Source organism: Chaetodon trifascialis, chromosome 6, assembly GCF_039877785.1.
Source record: "Chaetodon trifascialis isolate fChaTrf1 chromosome 6, fChaTrf1.hap1, whole genome shotgun sequence".
Taxonomy (NCBI): domain Eukaryota; kingdom Metazoa; phylum Chordata; class Actinopteri; order Chaetodontiformes; family Chaetodontidae; genus Chaetodon; species Chaetodon trifascialis.
Window position 1 is genome coordinate 25,750,685 of NC_092061.1, and position 20,086 is coordinate 25,770,770.

The 20,086-nt window shown below is 40.7% G+C and overlaps 1 protein-coding gene across 2 annotated transcripts in view; it reads right to left on the reverse strand.

Moving 5' to 3' along the window:
• The window catches only part of unc5db (unc-5 netrin receptor Db), a 174,210-nt gene that overhangs the window by 17,652 nt on the left and 136,472 nt on the right, over positions 1-20,086 (reverse strand). For both annotated transcript variants that reach the window (XM_070965102.1, XM_070965101.1), the window contains 2 exons: positions 17,286-17,370; positions 6,007-6,178 (listed from right to left, as the gene is read on the reverse strand). In XM_070965102.1, the coding sequence (XP_070821203.1) occupies positions 6,007-6,178; positions 17,286-17,370 (257 nt within the window). The remainder of the gene's footprint in view (positions 1-6,006; positions 6,179-17,285; positions 17,371-20,086) is intronic.

Sequence of the window (20,086 nt, forward strand, 5' to 3'; positions counted from 1 at the left end):
CTGCAGTAAAACTATTTCGTCCAAAACATGATAATAGTCCACAGAAAGATGTTTTTTAGCTGTTTAGCTGTTGCTGTTTGCAATGTGTACATGATGTACAGATACTGTGACGATGGGAGTGCATATGCTCCCTTTCACGTGAAAATAATTCATTAATATTATCCGTGTATATTGGAACAAGGCATGAAAACACAACAAAACCAATGGTTAGTATTTCATTTGAACACAAACCCAATCGTGTTGATAAGGGAGTCAAATCAGCAGCCAAGCAAACAACTAACTTTGTCTTGCTCACAGAACACACAGACATACACCTGTCCCTTACACCTCACGCAGTATGCTCATGGCTTTCCCTCCACATCCCACTCTCACACAACCCCCTGGGAAACCTCTGATGTACAGTTTATCCTCAGTGTAGCTGGAGGATTTGGTGTTTAAGATTCACTCGTACGCAGAAAAATACTGAGAGACAGATTAATACATTGTTGATGTTGGTCTTTTCGTGGGATTTGTTGACAATAAGAGACATATTGAACAATGCCACCCTTATTCTATCATGCATAAAGGGATGTAACTCCACAGTGTAAGTACAAAGTGCACTGGAAGCAATGTTACAGCTCAGTGAATAATGAATTATCTTGGCCAGCTTGATGTCTGACCAGAATTGTATCACAACACATCAGAGAAAAAAACTTAGAAAAAAGTATCGAGCTAAATACACAGAATACTATTTATTTTCTGTTGGCAAACACAGTTTTTCAGCTCATACATTACAATCAGGCACCGTATAACTCAATGAGATGCAAAACAAAGTGAGAAAAGTTACCACTCTGTTCAGCCACATCCATGTCAGGTGTTGGGATTCCTTCTGTGAATACTTATGTTTATGCATTTTGTATTTATGCTTTCTGCATCCTCATCAGCACAGCTTAACACAAGGCAATATGGTGCTGAATAATAATGTTCTGTGGCTGAGAGTGCTGTGTAGTCTTCTGTGGGTAGCTTGTACATTAATGACAGCCGAAGTAAGGGTATTTTAATGGCACTCTGCATTTGCAGGTATTATGCATCTTCAAAAACCCCTTTCTCTCTCTCTTTAGGTTAGACCTCAATGTTAAGTCATTATTTCTAACCAAAAGGCTCTGAGGATGCCTGCACCCTTTCAATATTAGAGTAAAATCTCAAAGCGACATGAATCTTGTATTTATTCATATTCCCTCCTGGCCCCTTCCCTTACGATTTCCTAACACTTGCACATCTTGAGAAATTGCCCTCTTACACTGAAAAGAAACCTTTTTTTTTTGGCTGCACAATAGCAAACCTCGAATGCTTTGAAAAAGCAAGGATAGGCAAACATGAGGCTGAACTCAAAAGAGGAGGAAGGAGATAGAGAAACTGACAGAAAGCGGTGACACCAAGCAAATAAGATGTGGGCCCATTAAAGAGACATTAATCTCTGACTGAATGACCTGAAGACAGTCAGCATAGTCTCTAATTTGCAGAAGCTTCAGGTGACAAAAACAGAGAAAACAGATGAGGGGAGAGAGGGCAACTTCTGTTTTCTGCATTTTGGCACTTATGATATAGAATATAGAGGAAGACAGATATCAGTCTCATGTCTGCGCGTTACGTACCGAGAAGGTCCCTGTGTTAGTGTATTAGTGGGTTAGCCAGCTCCAGCATCTTTGAGCTTGACTTGAGTATCTTTAAGGTAGCTCACTTTCAACCAGTTTGCATCACCATGGTAACCTAAGCAGATTCACTTCAGATGATCACATCAAAACAATGTGTTTTAAAATAAAGCCATATTTTAGTGCGCGCAGATTACTCAACAGTACACCCATCAGCACCCACAATTCATGTGTTTAATTCCGATTTGAAATGGGGACTTCTAATAAAAAGTGGTTGAGTGGATAGCTCATAATAAATTAGCATGGGTGTGTGTGATGTTTGTTTTGGATGTGTCACTGTGTTTGGAACAGACCATTCTGTGGGTACAGAACCCACCCTTGATCTCTGCATAGATGATGTGTTGGTCAGTCAGAGTAGCAAAGCCGAGCTACTGAGAAGCAAAGGATCATGGGTGAAACATAAAGTGTAGATAAGATGGTAACTAAAATGGGAAATTGTCAGTCAATTGATTTGATTCAATCTTGATTCCTGTCAGATAACTTGGTCTAGTACCTTTAATGCTGATACACATAACTATTTTACTAGAAAGGGGGAGGTTTATTTGCACCAATCAACATTCAGCAATATTTGATTCAAAATGTGACGTAAATTTTGTCCCAGGTCAATCAAATCTGATCAAACCACACCTGCATCTTAATGAAACAGATTAGCTGTGTTTATGAGTGTTAAATTCTTAATTCATCATGAGTAAAGATTTTCTTTTTAAATTTTAACTTTCATTTCTTCTAGTTTGGTTTTGAATCACAACACATGACACATGAAACTTGAACGTGATACAGAAATACTTTTCAGGGTCTTTCAATCTTTTAAGACTGGATGAGATAATAACTTTAAATAAAAAGTTTGCTTAAAAAGTTGTACTTTTTGAGTGAAAAAAAAGTAGCTCAAAATCCAACATTGCATGTTTTGCACTGACTATCTGTAATTTTTCATTCTACTGTGGCAGCAGAAGCAGCCTCGCTTTAGTTGAGATTGCACTCTTGACCTTGGATACAGCAGCTGAAAAGCAGATTAAGACCTCAATAGCACTCAGATAAAATTGAAATTAAAAAAAAGAAAGAAAGAAAGAAAGAAAGAAAGAAAGAAAGAAAGAAAGAAAGAAAGAAAGAAAGAAAGAAAGAAAAACATTTCCATGACAACCAGGAGGCAACTGCGCTTGCTGAGGAAGATCCTGTGATATGATCAAAAGCTTCACGACAGCGGATTCAGAGATTGTTTTTGTACTTCCAGTACTGCACGTTTGACTTTGAATAAGTGTCTCACTTATTCACAGCACTTTTTTCAAAAAACACCTGAGCCAGGATCAGTGTTAGGCTTAGACAAGCTAAAGAGAGACTGAGGTGAACAGTCAGCGCGTGGTCAGTTTGGTATGCTGACGAGAGGGAGGGTGAAACAACTCGCCTGACTGAACAATATGCCGACTAACAACTGCTGCGTCACCATGATGACCATCTTAGAATCCCGCCATCGCAGAGGGAGTACTATCTACAGCGGACAATGAGGTAGAGAAAGTAGTCGAGTCGAGTCGAGTCGAGCTGTGCCCTGCAGTGGAAACATGTTTCTTTGTCGTTTGTGTTAAACTTTGTGATCTTGGGGGTAGTGACACGCTGGCGCTAGGTGTATTAGCAAATCAGCATTCAGAATGAGAGACTGGATTCCAAAGTATATTCAACAGCCGACGGATACATTATATGTTTACCAGCATGAGTTCTGGATGTGCAAAAAGCAAGGTTTTAATCTTTTACTGGACGACTACTACAATAACATAACATAACAACGAAAAAGAAATAATAATTGCAACTAGGACTAAATGACATGAATCTCAGGCTTTGAGCTCTGTATAGGTGCAGGGATACCATCCAAACCCGGCAAACTGTCTGAACACTCTGAGAAAGAAACTGTTCCTTTACTTGAAGAAGCTCCATTATGTTGCTGTTAGCAGAGGTGTGCATGCAGAGGCCGCTGCAGCTCTTGAATATGCTTTATGGCAGCAATCTCTGCTGCTTAGAAAAACATTATTCAGGACAAAAGAAGACAATGTAGAAAGCAGGCAAATCCTGCTGGTCTTCCTTTAAATAACATGCTCTTTTGAACACTGACAACCACCACAACAGCCGGGGGCAAATCTGCGGTATTCATTATCCTGACCCATGCCTGGCTTGCCAAAACTTTACATCAGATTTCCATTTACATTACCGCCTGACTGAATATTCTCTTCATTATTCGCCACCCCCCTCCTCTTCTCTTGTCTTGTTATCATCTTGCTGGTTACTGCTCAAAAACGCGAGCGACTAATGCAAAGCGACGACAGCGATTGGGCTTGTTATGCCTTTGGGTTTGGGATTAAACTCTTGGGACTTCATCCAGACCAGTACAAACAATCTTCTTCAGTGGAGAGAGGAAAAAAGAAAAGGCTGACATTGTTGGAATGAAAACACAAACACATAAATAGGTGGAAAAATACAATGTCTCCTGTTCCAAGGCATCGGAGTGAAACTAACAAGAAAGGCAAAATAACGGGTAAGACTCACACTGCTTGGCTGTGTGAGGTGTCCGTGGTGTGCTAGGTTTGAGTGGATGTGTGTGTGTGTGTGTGTGTGTGTGTGTGGGTGGGTGAGGGGCAAATAGAGAGTCGTGGTCAGCAGAGAAACAATCTCCATGACTCTCCACCTGATTGCCTCACATCTGAATTCACCATGCCGTCTTTCCTGATCCACTAATCGATACTTCCCTTGTCTAACGGTCCGTTATACCCCCCTGTTGTAACGCGCCCCCCCACACCGAGTGACAACAGCCATGCCTCTTCCTGGCCATTACATGCTGTAATTGTTTCTTTATTCTCCTCCTGCCGGGCTGGCAGCCCTTACCTTCGTGAGGCCTTATGTCACCCTCTAGACTCACAGAGAGCGTGAGGCCAGATCACTCAGCTCACCCACAAACCCCAACAGTACAACAGACTCACATACTGTATGATTCAGCAGTCACATGTCACAGTGACTAACTGGCTAACCTTTTACCACATAAAGCAGCTATATAAAGGTGAGTAAACAGAGGGAGAAAACACGTGTGGAATCTATGAAAGAGAGAGTAAACAACCAGGTAAATATCAACTGATAATGGTAAATGACATATGCTGGTGATTCTGAGGTCTTACAGTTGTCTGGAACAGCTGCCATATGGAGACACCAGGGAGACAATATTGTGAGCTACGTGCTGCCCTACTAGCATTCTGTTGTATTAGCACTGACTGCTGGTCGCTAGTTTCACATGAGACAATCTAATCAGACAAATATTCACACATCTGCTAAATGAAAGAAGCACCAAGGTTAAATTCCATTGCATTCCATTCAATAAACATCAGAAGGATTACGGACATCAGCGCTGAGGCAGTGGATAAACCGACAGAACAGTGCATGAGTTTGGCTTTGAGTTGTTGAGAGCCCACAGAGTTTATATTATTCATGACTTTCGTATTTCAGAAGTCAACTCTAACTTAACTTTTAATGCTGGAAAGCTTGTTAAAGCCGAGGCAAACTGCAGAGGTGGGTGTTAATTGTCTGTATTAGTTACTGCAAGTGATCTCTCTCACACTACACAGAGGCATTTCACCCTTTGGTGATATAAAAATATAGATTAGTGCAGCTTTAAAGTTTAGGGTAAAATAAGCCTGCAGCCACTTGAGACATTTGCAGTAGTTGCATTAGCTAATTAAGAAACAGATGGACCTCATTGTGGGTTTAACCTGAACTGAGAGAAAACATATAGCTATCATTATGACGTGTGGACACATCAGCTGCTGCTTGTTTGATTTATTTAATTAGTCTTTCTTGGTTTTGTCGCTCAGCATTGTGGCCATTTTTCACCAGGTTTCCAGATGGAGGTGTTGACGCTGAAGTTGCATGGAAAAACATGCTACTTCTAGGCACTGAACAGCATGGTTGCTCAGACATGTAAATCCCTCATTAAACTATTATAGTTCATCTGAAGTGAGAATACTGATTGAAAGTAAGAGCAGTGACTTTTTTTTTTACTATTATTGAGGTTAACTTTGTCTACAAATCCAATGCATCTGCTCTTAAGTATCATTTATGGTGTAGTTTTGAGGTGCAGCAGGTTGTGTACTGCAAACACACAACAGTGGAAAGTGAAGTTTGGTGAGTTAACCCCGCCGTCATTCCTGTTGACATTAACTACAAAAAACCGATAGAGCCATAGAGGGACAAGAGAAGCGAAGAGAACTACATCTGAGCCAAGCTACAGTAAGATCTTGATGTGCAATACTGTACTTGACAGGTGAGGTCCTGCGGCTCTCACCTCCCATTTGCTGTCCTGTGTTTTCCTCTTAAGCTGGATGTTCCAGTTCTCGGCGTCCACCTCAGCGCAGTGAGCAATGGTCATGGCCACTGGGCAGAAGAGGTCCAGACCTGGAGGACCATACGTCACTTCTGGGCCCAGGAGGATTTCACAGCCTTCCAGTGTTTGGACACTAAGTACACAGTGACACACACACATAGGCACACACAGAAAGAATGAGGCACGTTGTAAAAGATACATGAAATGAAGTTGTGGTCCTGCGGAGAAAAGACAGTCTGTGGTTATGTGATGATGCGCCAGCAGAATGATTGTTAGGCGTCCTGTAACTGTGACTTTTGGTAGTTGATTCTATTCAAATTACTCTCCAGCATCACTGTGAACTGAAATGTACTGTGTTGAATATCATGTCCAGTTTATTCTCATAATTAAGCATGTGTCCCTTTAGTTTTGATCTTTTAATCTCACTTACATGATTCATAATCTGTGATCAAAATGAATCTCTCACTCAAAAAACCCACACTGTGCCTGGTGTTGTAAATGCAGGCAGCATATTTCCTGCTGTAGGCATTGTTGAGTTTCGAGGCTCTGATCTTTACATGACTTTCCATACTTAAGAGTTTCTACTTTTTATCTCAGAGTCATTATATGTTCTGCTGTTGCTGTTTTTGCACGAACACCTTGTAGACTGTTGCTCCTCAAGTTCAAGTTATTTCTACATAGCTAGGCTGCTGGAATTTGTTCCAGCGTAGTTGAAAAAGTCACAGCGATTTGCCACTGAGTTGAAGTGCACTCATTAAAAGCGGCTTACAACAAAAATATGTCTTGCCAGTGGATGGTGGCAGCCGCAGCGGCGGCGGTTGGTTTTTAGAAAAAGGGGCAGGCAGGATCGTGACAGAGGGGATCAACACCTCAACAAAGCTCTCTAAGCTCACACCAGTCATGACAGATCAGGGATCTGAGAGTGTTGATCTGTTAAGGTTTCTTCCTTTGAATGAGAAATGATTTATAGTCGTCATGGCAGCAACACCTTTAATGTACAGTAAGCTACATAATGACTTAAACATAACAGGTTAAGAATGAAGAGGAATGCATAAGATAAGATAAGATAAGATAAGATAAGATAAGATAAGATAAAACTTTACTAATCCCCTGCAGGGGAAATTAGGTTGTTACAGACAGCAGCAATAGTAGCAGGAATAAAAAAGTAGAAGAGAATAAAAAATACAAAATCGACTATATATACAGTATGTACATTCTATACAAATATACCAATTATTTTTAGATCACCGGGGGTCTAAAAATAATCTTGCTCAAGAAAAAAAAAAGGTAGAAAGAAAGGAATGGATAATTAAGTACAGTGTTTTGCACTATTGGACAATGGTGTGGTACAGGGTTAGTGGAGGATTCAACACAATCTGCTGTTGAAGAGACCCTGCATAGAAAAGAAGCTAGGCTATGATATACAACACAGGCCCTGTTAGAGGTACATATTTACTCTCATCTCTTTATAAGCTGCATACACATGGTAACACAACCAACATGCCCTCCAGTAACTATAAGCTGCACACACATAGCCACACAGGCAATATGACCTTTAGTAACCTCAGAAAACACAGAAAACGAAATTTAACATATCTCGAGTCAGGTAACACATAATTTACATATGGGGGGGGGGGGGGGGGGGGTTGTCTAGCTATCTTCTCTTTCAGGGCGTTGTCTCCTATGGATTGGATGGGTCGTGTACCAAGAGGCTGGGACCAGCCTGTGGACCAAGGAGGGAGCACTAAAGTCTAAACCACGATGATCACCACCTGTTTTGACCAATCAGATAGCTACACATTTTTTTTTAAACCTCTGTATAATCACAAGTCAGGCATTCTCATTCTGGCGGGTGGTTGCAGCTAACTGCTTGCAAACTGCGATTTCCCAAAAGACTGAGATCCATGTACATGTTCTCTATTTTATCAGTGTGTTAATAAATATCCTTATCTGAAGACAGAATATCTCCTGACCTCTTTCTGCAAAAATGACCATGCTCACAGTCCTCAGCTGCAATTGAATTGTGGACATTGCAGCTATGTGACATACACCTTAACCAGCAGGGTATCAAGATGCACCGTGTACCAAATACACATTATTCATATGTATTTCTGTGCTGATGTCTATATTGTGTTTGTATTTTGTGACATATAAAAGCTGTCCCTCAAACTGACCAAAGATTTTGTTTCATTGGCTCTGCACTATAGAAGTTTCTCAAAATATAAAATAATGTTGGGCGGCAGACAGGAGAATACTCAAAAAAAATCAACCTGACAATATTTCAAAACACATACTACTGAAAGAACCCAGCAACTGGCTTTTTAGCTACAAAACCACACAATAAAACACAACCAATCAATGCAGTTAGTCAGTTTTCTTATATTCAATCAAAAATTAATCAAAACATATCAGGTCAATAATCAAACTCAAATGTCTCTCAGTTAATAAATGTCCATTCATAAAACAGAAACCAAATTCAAATGAAATATTCAGATATTTCAGAGATAATCACCAAAAAATCAAAAGTTCTTCTAATAAATAATAATGATGAATGCAAATTGTGTGTATGTGGATGTGTGTGTGCGTGTGTATAGTTGGGTGTCTTTCAGTTCAGTTCTGAAGTATGAATGTGTGTGTGTGTGTGTGTGTGTGTGTGGGGGGGGGGGTGTAAGTTCGGTTCAGTTCAGTTCAGAGGGATGTATGTTTGAGGGGAGAGAAAAAAAAACAGTGTAGCTTGAGGTCAGACGTTAGGAGAAGCCAGGAGAGTTTCAGGGAAAAGGGGACCAACTCGGACAGAGATATTTGCCACTGCATCCAAACAGGCCAAGGACAGTAGAATCAGTTATGATCCCGAGAGAGTTAACCCAAAATGACTCCCCTGGCAATCCCTCAACCTTTCCCCTCTTGCCATCAACAGGTCAAAATTTGAATGTGTCCAATACATGATATTATTTACCTGCAAATCTAAAGACCATCCTATTAGACTCAGCTGTACTTTATGTTTAGTACCAGTTATCAAATGTAACATTCAGGTTTTAACATTTGTGCCAAAGGACTGCTGTGTTTACAGAGCAGACAGCATGGCCGTAGAGTTTTTATCAAACATTAGCAACATCAACATGATGTATGGTTTTCGGTCTAGAGGCAGTGAGCACATCCAAAATGTCTGTTGACACACAACAGCAAGTCAAGTAAGCAAGCCAAGGTTGAACTAGGGCTGGGCGATATGGCTGGAAACTGTATCACGATATAAGTGTTGAGGTTAACTTTGTCTACAGATCCAGTGCATCTGCTCTTCAGTATCATTTATGGTGTAGTTTTGAGGTGCAGCAGGTTGTGTACTGCAAACACACAACAGTGGAAAGTGAAGTTTGGTGAGTTAAGTGATATCGGTCGATATTGATAATTATTGATATTTTTAATGACCTATTTAAAATAAGGACTGGGAGAAAAACACATTAAATTTAAACATTTTTATTTTAAATTTAACCTTCCTCTGATTATAATCCCCTCAGCTATCAAGGCAGAAAGGAAAGGAAATGTGAACACAACATGGTCCGATCCAAAAAATTGCCATACTGGCGAGCTGACTTTCCCTGTTTCATCGACAATTTCTTCGCTCGCTGCAGTGCTCACTTTCTATTACTCATCTCCTCACGAAGAATCAAATATGAGACAACGAGATGGCGCAAACAAACTTGATACTGTTACATGATTGGCGTGTCACTCCCACTGATCAGTGATTACTCCCTACGTTGCTCGATTACCTGAGAGCGAGTGCCTTTGTTCATGCAACCAACCTTGCTTCGCAAAAACTTATCAAATGTTTTATCGAACAAATTTTTTATTGATACTGATTACGTGTCTATCGCGAGACATATCGTTATTGTTTTATTGCCCAGCCCTAGGTTGAACCAAGAAGTGATTCTCCAAACTGCGACGCACCCTTACAACAGACAGGTAAAAACGTTACCTTTTGCTTGTGTTTTCTCTTGAGGGTTGGATTATAACTTGTCTATCTGCTTATGTTTCTTGGCTTACCTATTCAGTGATGTCAGCTAAGCCCCAGATCTCAACAATTACTAAAAGACATCATTATGAATTTTTTGAAATGGTGGCAATGACTACAAAAACAACATTTAATTTGTAATAAACCAGAATTATCCTTATTGTGTAAGAGGACATTTCATATTGAATACCACTGTCCACATTCTCAGTGGCTAATAAAAGCCAATTCAGCATGTTCTTCCAAATCTGCTACTTTGTCATTCTCAGCCCTTTAAGTCTATAAAGTTCACAGACGTCTTATTACTTATACTACGTATACATATTACTACTTACTTATTATTATAATTTAAAAAAGACTTGACTTATGTTGCGTAATACAGTATCAACACCATAGTGGTTGGGGGATTTGCTTCCCACTGGGAACAGTCCTGCTACAGATGTATGAGTATTATGGTAGCTTGTGTGAACTAAAAGCTGCTTCATAGTTTCTTGGGCTGCTGAAATCCACTCCAGACTTCCCAATTACTGCCTCAACATCTGACCTGGGGAGGAAGTGGTGGTGATAAACTCATTTTCTCTAGCTATTAGACCTTGCAGGTAACATCTCCTTGCACAACCACCTCACCCTCTTTGCAGTGTCTCTTCACTCACAATCAGCTTTTCTGTTATGTCAACAGCAGCCCTGCTCTTGACTGGTCTGGAGAGAACTCTCGATCCCTCAGCCAACAGCACTGAGCCTGATCACACATTTAATGTAAAGTGTAGGCAAGGAGCAGATTACCTGCTCTTTAAATAGCTTGAAACTTAGACCCCAGAGTCCAGCAACCTTAAAGAAGCGGCCGAGGCTAGCCGACTCTTCTCAGTTCCACTTGTCATCACGATAAAGGGCTCTATAAGGAAGCTTCTTGAGCCCTTAGAGGAGGTGCATTACTTAAAGCGAGCAATGACTCACTCCTCAGGGACCCAGGGAGCTGTGCAAAGTGGCAGATTGGGCCGAGAGAGGAGACTTCAGACTTAATAGATGCACACATTAGCACGCTCCATTAGCTTCACCTTTATTTGCTTGTAGTCTCCCACCTGTTTGTCCCACTGTGCTTTTGTCCATTTTTAAGTTGATGCAGACACCTTATGTAGTGCATGGATAATTAATCAAACGGACATCTAGAGGTGAAGCTTTGAGCATCACTATAATATCCAGCAAAGACATGCTGTTTCAGTTCTTTTGCTTTGATCATTCATGGCAACTATCTCCTCTGAACTGCAAAGTCTTTACTGCAAAGTTGGTCAAAACAACTTCAGTAACCAAGGACTGACAAAGTTACTTGATTGGAAGAGCAGCTCTTTAAAACATTAACAAATACTTAAACTAATCACTGATCTGTGTCAAAGGCCCTGTGCCTTGATTTATAATGCCATCATTATGACTATTCAACTAACTGATACCACTTCATCTCTAGTCCCAGACCTTGGTGTAGTACAACTCACTTGGGAAAAGGAATGTAAGCAACAAGGCTAATCACTTCAAACACCTCACCATGCTGTTTGGTCACTTATCATTGAGAGTGCTACTCAGGAATCTAAAAACAATCTCTGAAATCACTGAACAAGTTGAATAAATACTTTAAGCACTTGTCCAACTGGCCTGCAGACAGGGGGGTGTTTTGCCAAGTTGAGGCATTATTCTGTACTTTTCTTGCTTTTGTGCTGCAGACAGTGATTCTTGACTCCAGAGCAAACAGAAAATAAAATGTTTGATAGTTACTGTTAAGGCCAGCTTCTGGCCGATGTTGAACAATGAGCTGTGATTATATATTTATTAATACTACCAGCATTCATATCGATCAGAATAATACAGGATTTTGCAATGAAGGGAGAAATGTACTGTCTTGTGGTATAGCTGCTGTTTCAGACACTTTTCCATTCCAACTAAAATACAGTGTCGATAGAATTATCAATGTACGGTAGTATGTTCATTGCTGTGTTAGTAATGAGTTGATCAAAAGAACCTGAATACCTTACATCAACTGTTCACTCTCCAAAGTCTGTTCTTGTTTTGATAAAGTCTATAAAAGACAGAGGTCTGTGTGTGTGTGTGTGTGTGTGTGTGTGTGTGTGTGTGTGTGTGTGTGTGTGTGTGTGTGTGTGTGGATGTTAGCTGAGTCATGGGTCAATTTCAACAGAAAATGGAAAAGATGATGACCATACTGAAAATCAATGTCCAGTTTAATCCGTGTTCCTTTTTCAACCTTTTACAAACACTATTGCCCTAAAAATAAAGAATAAAAACCTTAAACATGTCATTAATGCAGGTTTTATTTTGAAGATATGGTTGATTTTGTTGTGGAGCCTCAGGGATTGTAACGTCAATCGATATTGGGCAGTCAGCCCATCTGTTTACACTTTATTTAACAAAAGAAATCTCAACAGTTGTTCAGATTTTCATGAGATTTGGTGTTAATATCCATGATCCTTAGTGGACCACCACTATTAGGCCAAAATATGCAAACAGGCAGAAAGCATTAACATTAAATAAACAAAGGAAGAGTCTTTTCAATTCTGGATGCTCTACGAACTGTTCTGCAACATCACCAACAATCCAAAATGCAAACATTTGGCATTCCAACTCAAAGGCTAATGTTTGAATTTCCATGATCTGATTATTTCAACTAGCCCACTGACATCTAATCAGCCACAAGAAACATCTGTAGCAACTATGTTTTCTGTTTCGTCTGTGGATTGTACATAGACATTTTACTGTGGATCACAGTGCAAAGACATTTAGCATATTCTGTGGAGGAGGTGTTGAGTGTCCCTGATGGCAGTTTAACAATGAACAAACAGCAGAATGGAACTGACTGGAAAGCTTTAGTGAATTTCTTTCTTTTTTGATATCTCTGTTAAATGAAGGACTCAGAGTAACAGTGTGGTGAGTAATGATATGACTATTGTTGTACTGAATTTATGCAGCAGAAATGTACATCATGTTGAAAATATCAAGACAACAGGTAAAGAATGGGGAAGATTGGAGTCTGCATGAATAGCTAATAGCATAAACAGTAAAAGAAATGAGAGCAGTACATTAAACAGGGCACGGGTTACTGTTATTCTTTTACTTTCTGTACTTGAGTTGAATAAACGTCATGGCAACTATACGAGAATTGAAGGTAAGTGTCAATTTTTGGCTATTTCTGGCAATTGAATTGCAATATATTTCAGTTATTCAGAGAGAAACATGTTGAAAAGTACAGCTATATAATGGGCAAGTAGGGGACATATCGTTGCCCTCAACACACTGTTGATGGATAGATGGATTCTTCAGCCTCTGGAGCAGTCCAACATTTCCAATCAAGATGGATCCCAGTTTGAACCTTGACAGCTCTTACTTCTCAATGTGTCCTGTCACCTTGGTGGGGACATAGAGGTGTGAGCTCTGGACTGAAAATCATGAACCGTGCGTCCATCCAGGGACCTGTGCTGTGAGATCCGTGGACCATGAGAGCTGACGGCTTATAGCAGGAGCTTCCAGAAAAACAGATCATCTGGGTGAGCCACTGTGGGCAGTTAGCGCTCTGACGAGAAGGCCAGGCATCCAAGCAGGAAGCCATGTCACACCTACGCACTGGTGCACTTCTACTGACAACCATGTTTATTAGATTATCATTTTAGCCCTCAAACTCTATGGAACTGCAATGCACTTTGTGAGTTCTGACAAATTTTCCTCCTCTGACAACAGTAAATAAACACAATACTAGTATGTCCAAAATCTTTCATATAGCACACATATGGAAACCAGTTTCACCATTAAAGCCCTTTTCCTCGCAGGACAAACACTGTTTCTGCCTCAATAGGTTGAGGGATTTATCTCACAATACAAAGAGCTCATAAAACCTCTGAGGCAAAGGGAATATGTCTGACCTAAGCAAAACCACACCTTCAAAAAGATTTAGATGAGCCTTTGAAAAGCTCCAAGAACACATCTTTTTTAAAAGAAGCTTTAATGGGACTCTATCAGGGTGTGGAAAAGTAGGTTGGACAGGGATTGAGGCTGGACGCTGCAGCGGGAAAGAAAGGATACAATTCTCTGCATGTCCCCTGGCCTGCCAGGACGTAGACAGTGATTGACAGCTGGCGAGATGACAAGCAAAACAGACCACGGGGAGAAATATGGGTGTCTACAGTAAACACCTCTCTGCTCACACAGAGCGACGGAAAAAATAAGCACTTGAAAAGCACCTCTGTGGTCCAAACCAAATGCTGTCAGGATGGAGCCTGAAATGTTTTAAAGTGTTTCAAAGGATGAGTAACCAGTGGGAGAAACCGGATGCTTTAGGCTGGCAGGTAAGAATCTATAACAGAGATGAGGGCAGCTCTAGACCCTCTTGTAAAGACTGATAAAGGCATCATGGATTACAGATGCACTATACATTTCAACAACACTGTATGTACTATAAAGAGAATTTGCGGCAAAAGATAGCAATTCATGGCAGTCTGTGTACTCTATAGCATATGGTAACCCTGTTGAGAACAAATGAGAGCTGATCTGAATCTTTAAAGGGAAAAAGGACGAACTGCTTTTAACAAAAACTCTCTTTCATGACAGGCTCTGTTTGCATCTTATTAATTCAGTGGCATGTCACTGCGATCCAAAACCCTGTCATTTTTACCACTAATGTGTGAATTTCCTCTTTTCTTTTGTGACTTTGTTCAAGCAGAGCAGTGTGAATAAACACTGACACTTCAGAAGGAAACCAGAAACCCTTGTGACTCTCTGTGGGGAAGTGTGTGCAAACCCCCCCCTGGAGAGAAGCTCAGTCCATCCTAGGGTCATTACCTAGCTGTGATCAGAATACATAATGCTCTCCCTGCCAAGATGAAAGGCCTCTGGAGATGTCTGCGCCATCTATTCCGCTGTGCATGTCCATCAGTGCACCACGCTCCATTCATCAGTACATTCATCATCGTTTAAACAAGCTTCCCGGGTCGTGACTCTCTCCCAGCGCGCCAAATTGTTGACACCGAGTGGAGTACATAACTACATATTGACTCTCTGCAGAGTGGCGGCGACGGAAAAAGAGATTGGAGGATTGGAGGTTTGACTTTGCCTCCTATGAGTCTGTTGCCTAAATGAAGGACTCTATTGCAGAGCCCCCCCCTCCCCGGGGTCGCACAGCACAAACTTGAGTTTCTCCACAGCAGCTGGGACATCAAAGCCCAGACTACCACCTGTGAGAGGCTTCTGGAAATGAACACCCATATCGTGACATCTAGAGGACTCCTATGGGGAGTGGGAGATAGGCTGCAGTGCTTGCTGGGCCCATCTGTCACACAGCTTGCCGGTAAACAGAGAGATACGGGGATGGCCATAGGGAGGGTCACACATCTACCCTCTGTATGAACTACTGCCCAAAATACATTTATTATGTATTTATTTTAGAGCCAGTGAACCTACCAATAGGTTTTATTAACCACAATTTACTGGTACAACCACCACCACTACTAGTGGCATGAATAATAATATCATTGTTGTGCCAAATGTGTGGGCAACAAGCAACTGCTTGCGCTACCAAATGATCTTTTTATCGGTTTTATCAATGATTTATTAAAGCAATATTTGTCAAAGGACAAGTCTGCTGATATTCTATATTTTCCGTAGTGTCAACAAATCGCATGAAAAGACCCACACCAACAATGAATGTGTCCTACCATCAGGAATTTTGTGTGTATCCAAGGGGTGAATTATCTTATTCCTCTGTGCCACAGAGCTCCACTGTGTCCAAAAACTATTAAAAACACATTAATGCATCGCACTGCCTGACATGTTCCTTTATTACCGCCGGCTGTGGCTCAGGAGGTACAGCCGGCGTCCACTAATCAGGTCGGTGGTTCGATCCCTGGCCCATGCAGCCTACATGTGGAAGTACTCTTGGGCAAGATGCTGTGGCATTGGTGTGATGAGTAGATGCCACCTTACCACCAATGTGTGTGTCAATGGGTGAATGCTGGCTTGTGTTGCAAAGCCCTTTGAGAGGTTGGTAAGACTGGAAAAGTGCTTTAGAAATCCAGTCCATTTACCACGAACGCACACACACACTGTAATTTATTTGTACTCAATCCCTACGGAGAGAATTTGACTCAAAATGGTCACACGTGTATGACGTGATCTGCAAATAAAAAATAAGATTTACAAACGTGAGCAATGATTCTGGGTATTCACAAATGTGTGCTCCAATCCACGCACAAACACCAAGCAATTTTATGTTCTACGAAGGCACACATCACAACCTGAATAAATATTCAGATTTTTCATCCAGATTTTTAACTTCAACTTCACAGATCTGACAGTTTTGGCTTTCAAAAGGCTTCCTGTGTATACATACAAATGTCTTAAAGTATTTGTGACACTCTTTATTTACAGATTATTAGATGCATGTGCACCGACTGCCTGACATGCACAGATCAGGTTACATTTGTGTGTGGAGCTCCACACAGAAACACTGTCTGCTCCACACAGATTCTCAAATGTATGCTACATATAAGTTCTTATGGAAAACTGGGACATCTGGGATTTCCGTGAATTTTTGTGTAATCTCAAATTGAGAAATACATTTTTCTAATATCTTGTCATCCCTCAATTAGAATACATACATTACATCTATTGTTGGTAAATACTATAGACTCTACACAGTAGAATGTTTAAACATATGGTTTAAATAAGTTACTGATGGACTGGCTCATCTGCTGAAAAAACAGGCAAAAAAGTGGATGCTAGTGGCTCAACCAAGTGATTATAAGCTAAACAACCTGCTGCAAGCAAAATATGTATGTACTGAATATTCATTACCCATAATCTTTGCTGTCAATTCAGCTCTTTTGCTTTTGTACGTTACAGCTGTAAACATTTTCAAATTCAAATATTTTGCTTGCCTCTGACATACACATCGATAGGCAGGATATGGCATATTTCAGGCATGTTTGGAACGATGATAGAGGGCATTTGACTTTGTATAACTTCTACAATCTGCCTTAGTGAGACAACAGTTAAGGTCCTATTGAGCGGCTACTGACAAAACGCTGCAGCTGTAATAGAAGCAACAGCGGATAGTGAATAATTAGAGAGAAGCAGGACAGTGAGGACAGAGGATGGAGAGCCAGGGGAGATGGATGATAAGATAGAGGGAGACTGACAGACAGACAGATGCTTGAAATGGTATTTGGGTAAACTCTGGCCTCACCTTGCCTCTCCCTGATTGATCACCATGTACATCTCCCAGGACATATTTTCAGGTACGGCTCCATGAGGCACCAGCAGGCTGACCCCTGGAAAACACACACAAATGCATCAACATCAAGAACTCCAGCAGCCTGACAGTATAGGGGAAAACAAGGGCTTACAGCATGTCACACATGCAGGGGTTATGTAAATATGAGAGCCTCCTTTTATTTGAATGAACTGTGGCCTAAGAAAAAATAAAGAGAATCAAACTTAGATGTCCAAAGCAAATGATCCAATATGATCTTTGGTGGGAATACATTGAAAAAATGTGGCACGTGCAAACCCTGGCCACCTTGAATGTATGACTCGACCTGCTCCCTGGATGATTTTGCTGTCACAGTAGTTCCACCTCTTGTGACAGACAACAGTCATATTTGACTTTGTCACTAGAGGGCTGTTGCTTTGCCATCAGCTTAGCTGCACTTCAAGGTTTAAGATGTGTTCTCTGGAACAAAACCACACGGTTCCTTAAGTCCCATTGCTATGTGCTCAAAAGCAAAGGATTAAACTTCACCTGAGTTTTAATTGAAGCCCAGTGTCCTGCAGAAATCATAGAGACTTCAGTATAAAGTCCAGGCCACAGCAGCATTTAAAACACAGAAATTTAGCATCCATTGTATCCAGTTCATTCCCATAGAATCATTCCCTGCCACTCTCTGCTGTGACCAGACATCAAGCAAGATTCTTATTAATTGCTGAAAGTTTAAATCGTTCTTGTATGTAGCCTATTAAAAAGGAAACAATTACCACAATAAATGTCATTTTGTAATTATAAAGCTGTCACTCTGGCCTCAGTTCATGCTGGATTGCTGAAAGAGAGCAACTGAAAAGGTCAATTCATAGCAACCTCGTCCAGTCCCTGCAGACATGCCGTAACTTTGTCAAATATGAAAGTCAGCATATTGTTCTTTTCTAAATTCTTTCCACAGCAGGTGAGAAAATCAGACAGCGGAGACAATTCCCTTAAATACCATTTTCCAAGTGCATACAGAGTGTTATTATTCTGTGTTCCCCTGATTCACCATGTGGGTTGGTTGACCTCAGTTCAGTCCAGCTGAACCCATTCTAAAACTCAGCTAAGCTCGTCAGATGCTAAATGATATAGAACAAATGAATGTAAACACTGGCTGCCCAACAACTGGCTGAAATGTTTTGTAGCTTTAACTAATTTCACTGCTTTCAGTTTTATGTGTAGCTTGGAAAATTGCAGTATGGGGCATTGGATTTGATTATTTGACTGTTTATCAGACTGCAAATGAGACAGGAATCCACTAACTAGCATTGCTATGACAGCAACTGAAGGGACATAAAGGGAGCACCGCTGGCAAGGCTTTTGTCAAATGCAAGTGGGCGTGGTTTCATCTAAAGTGGATTGGAAAAACAACAGACGCAGACTGACCTTATAGATTTGGGCATGACTTAAAACCGATTAATTTCCTCTCCAGGGATTTGTTGATTTGATTTCACTTTGTCTCAAACCAACCAACCATAAGGATTATTAAAGCTTTTTAGAACACTATTTATCAAGGGAAACTGGACATTTTGGTACTTTTAGGACTCAGAAGTATCAGACAGACTGATCAATGAGGAGACAAATAAATGGGGACAGAACATTGTTGAATTGATATCTGATTTGAATTAAGTTGTAAATACAGTTTGTCTAACACTATGTGGAAGAATTAAAACAGTCTTTCTATTTATTCTGATCTCCCAACACTCGCTACACATTTGATTATGCATCATCTTTCATGAAGCAAATGGAGATTTCTGCAGAGCCACAGTGTCCTGTCACTGTTGCCTGACACTATTCATCTGCTTCTGTGTGAATGGAGAGGCATTCACATTGAAGAGAGGAGAGCATATAAAAGCCCTGCTTTACAAATAAAAGGTTCAGAGCAGCAGAGTGGGAGATGACAGATAAAGCTGGTTTTTGGCAGCTCTGTTGAAAGTGAATATTTTGTAATACCTCGGCCATCTCCAAAATGTGCGCTCTAAACAGTCTGTTTTCATTAAATAAACATTTTGGGTCACATGTTAATGGAGTGGGGTGATGGAAAAAAAACGACAAACGTGAAGACTCTCAGCCAACAGTAACTCAAACACAACTGGATTTCCTTGCGCTACTATTAGGGTTGGTTCAATCAATTGAGGAACAAACACATTGTCTCACTTTCCTACAGCGACTGTGAGCACTCAGAGCATGAAGAAAACCTCAGCTCTAACAAAAGCTACAGTATACATTTAGAAAAATATGCTCAGCCATACGCACATTAAAAGTAGCCTGAGGAGTTTTTCTTGTTCTGTGTTAAGTGTTTCTCACCATATTGTGTAGTGTTTTCCTTTCCTGCCTTTGCTGGCCCATTGCTGCATTTCCTGGCACATTACCAGCACCAGGGATGGGTACAAGTCAGACATGTTTCTGATCGATTTTCATTTCCCTGTTTGGCTCTGTACAACATTGTATTGTATTTAAGGACCAGACAATTACATACACTATTATTCACAACATTCTGAATGGAAAGAACGCCTGGGGCATAAGTGCTGCATTATGGGTTATTTGTAGCCTTTATGATGCTGTAGACAAGTGAGTTTCTTCAAGTCAGCTTGTCGCGTGGCTTCAGAGTTTGGAAGTCCAGTTCAACCAGCAGGTTTCTGACTCATCGAACATATTCTGCTGCCATGGAGGAAAAAAATCCCAAGTGAGAGACAGAGTTGAAAAGTGTCTTGATGTCACCTGCAGAAATACACCAGAGACTTAAT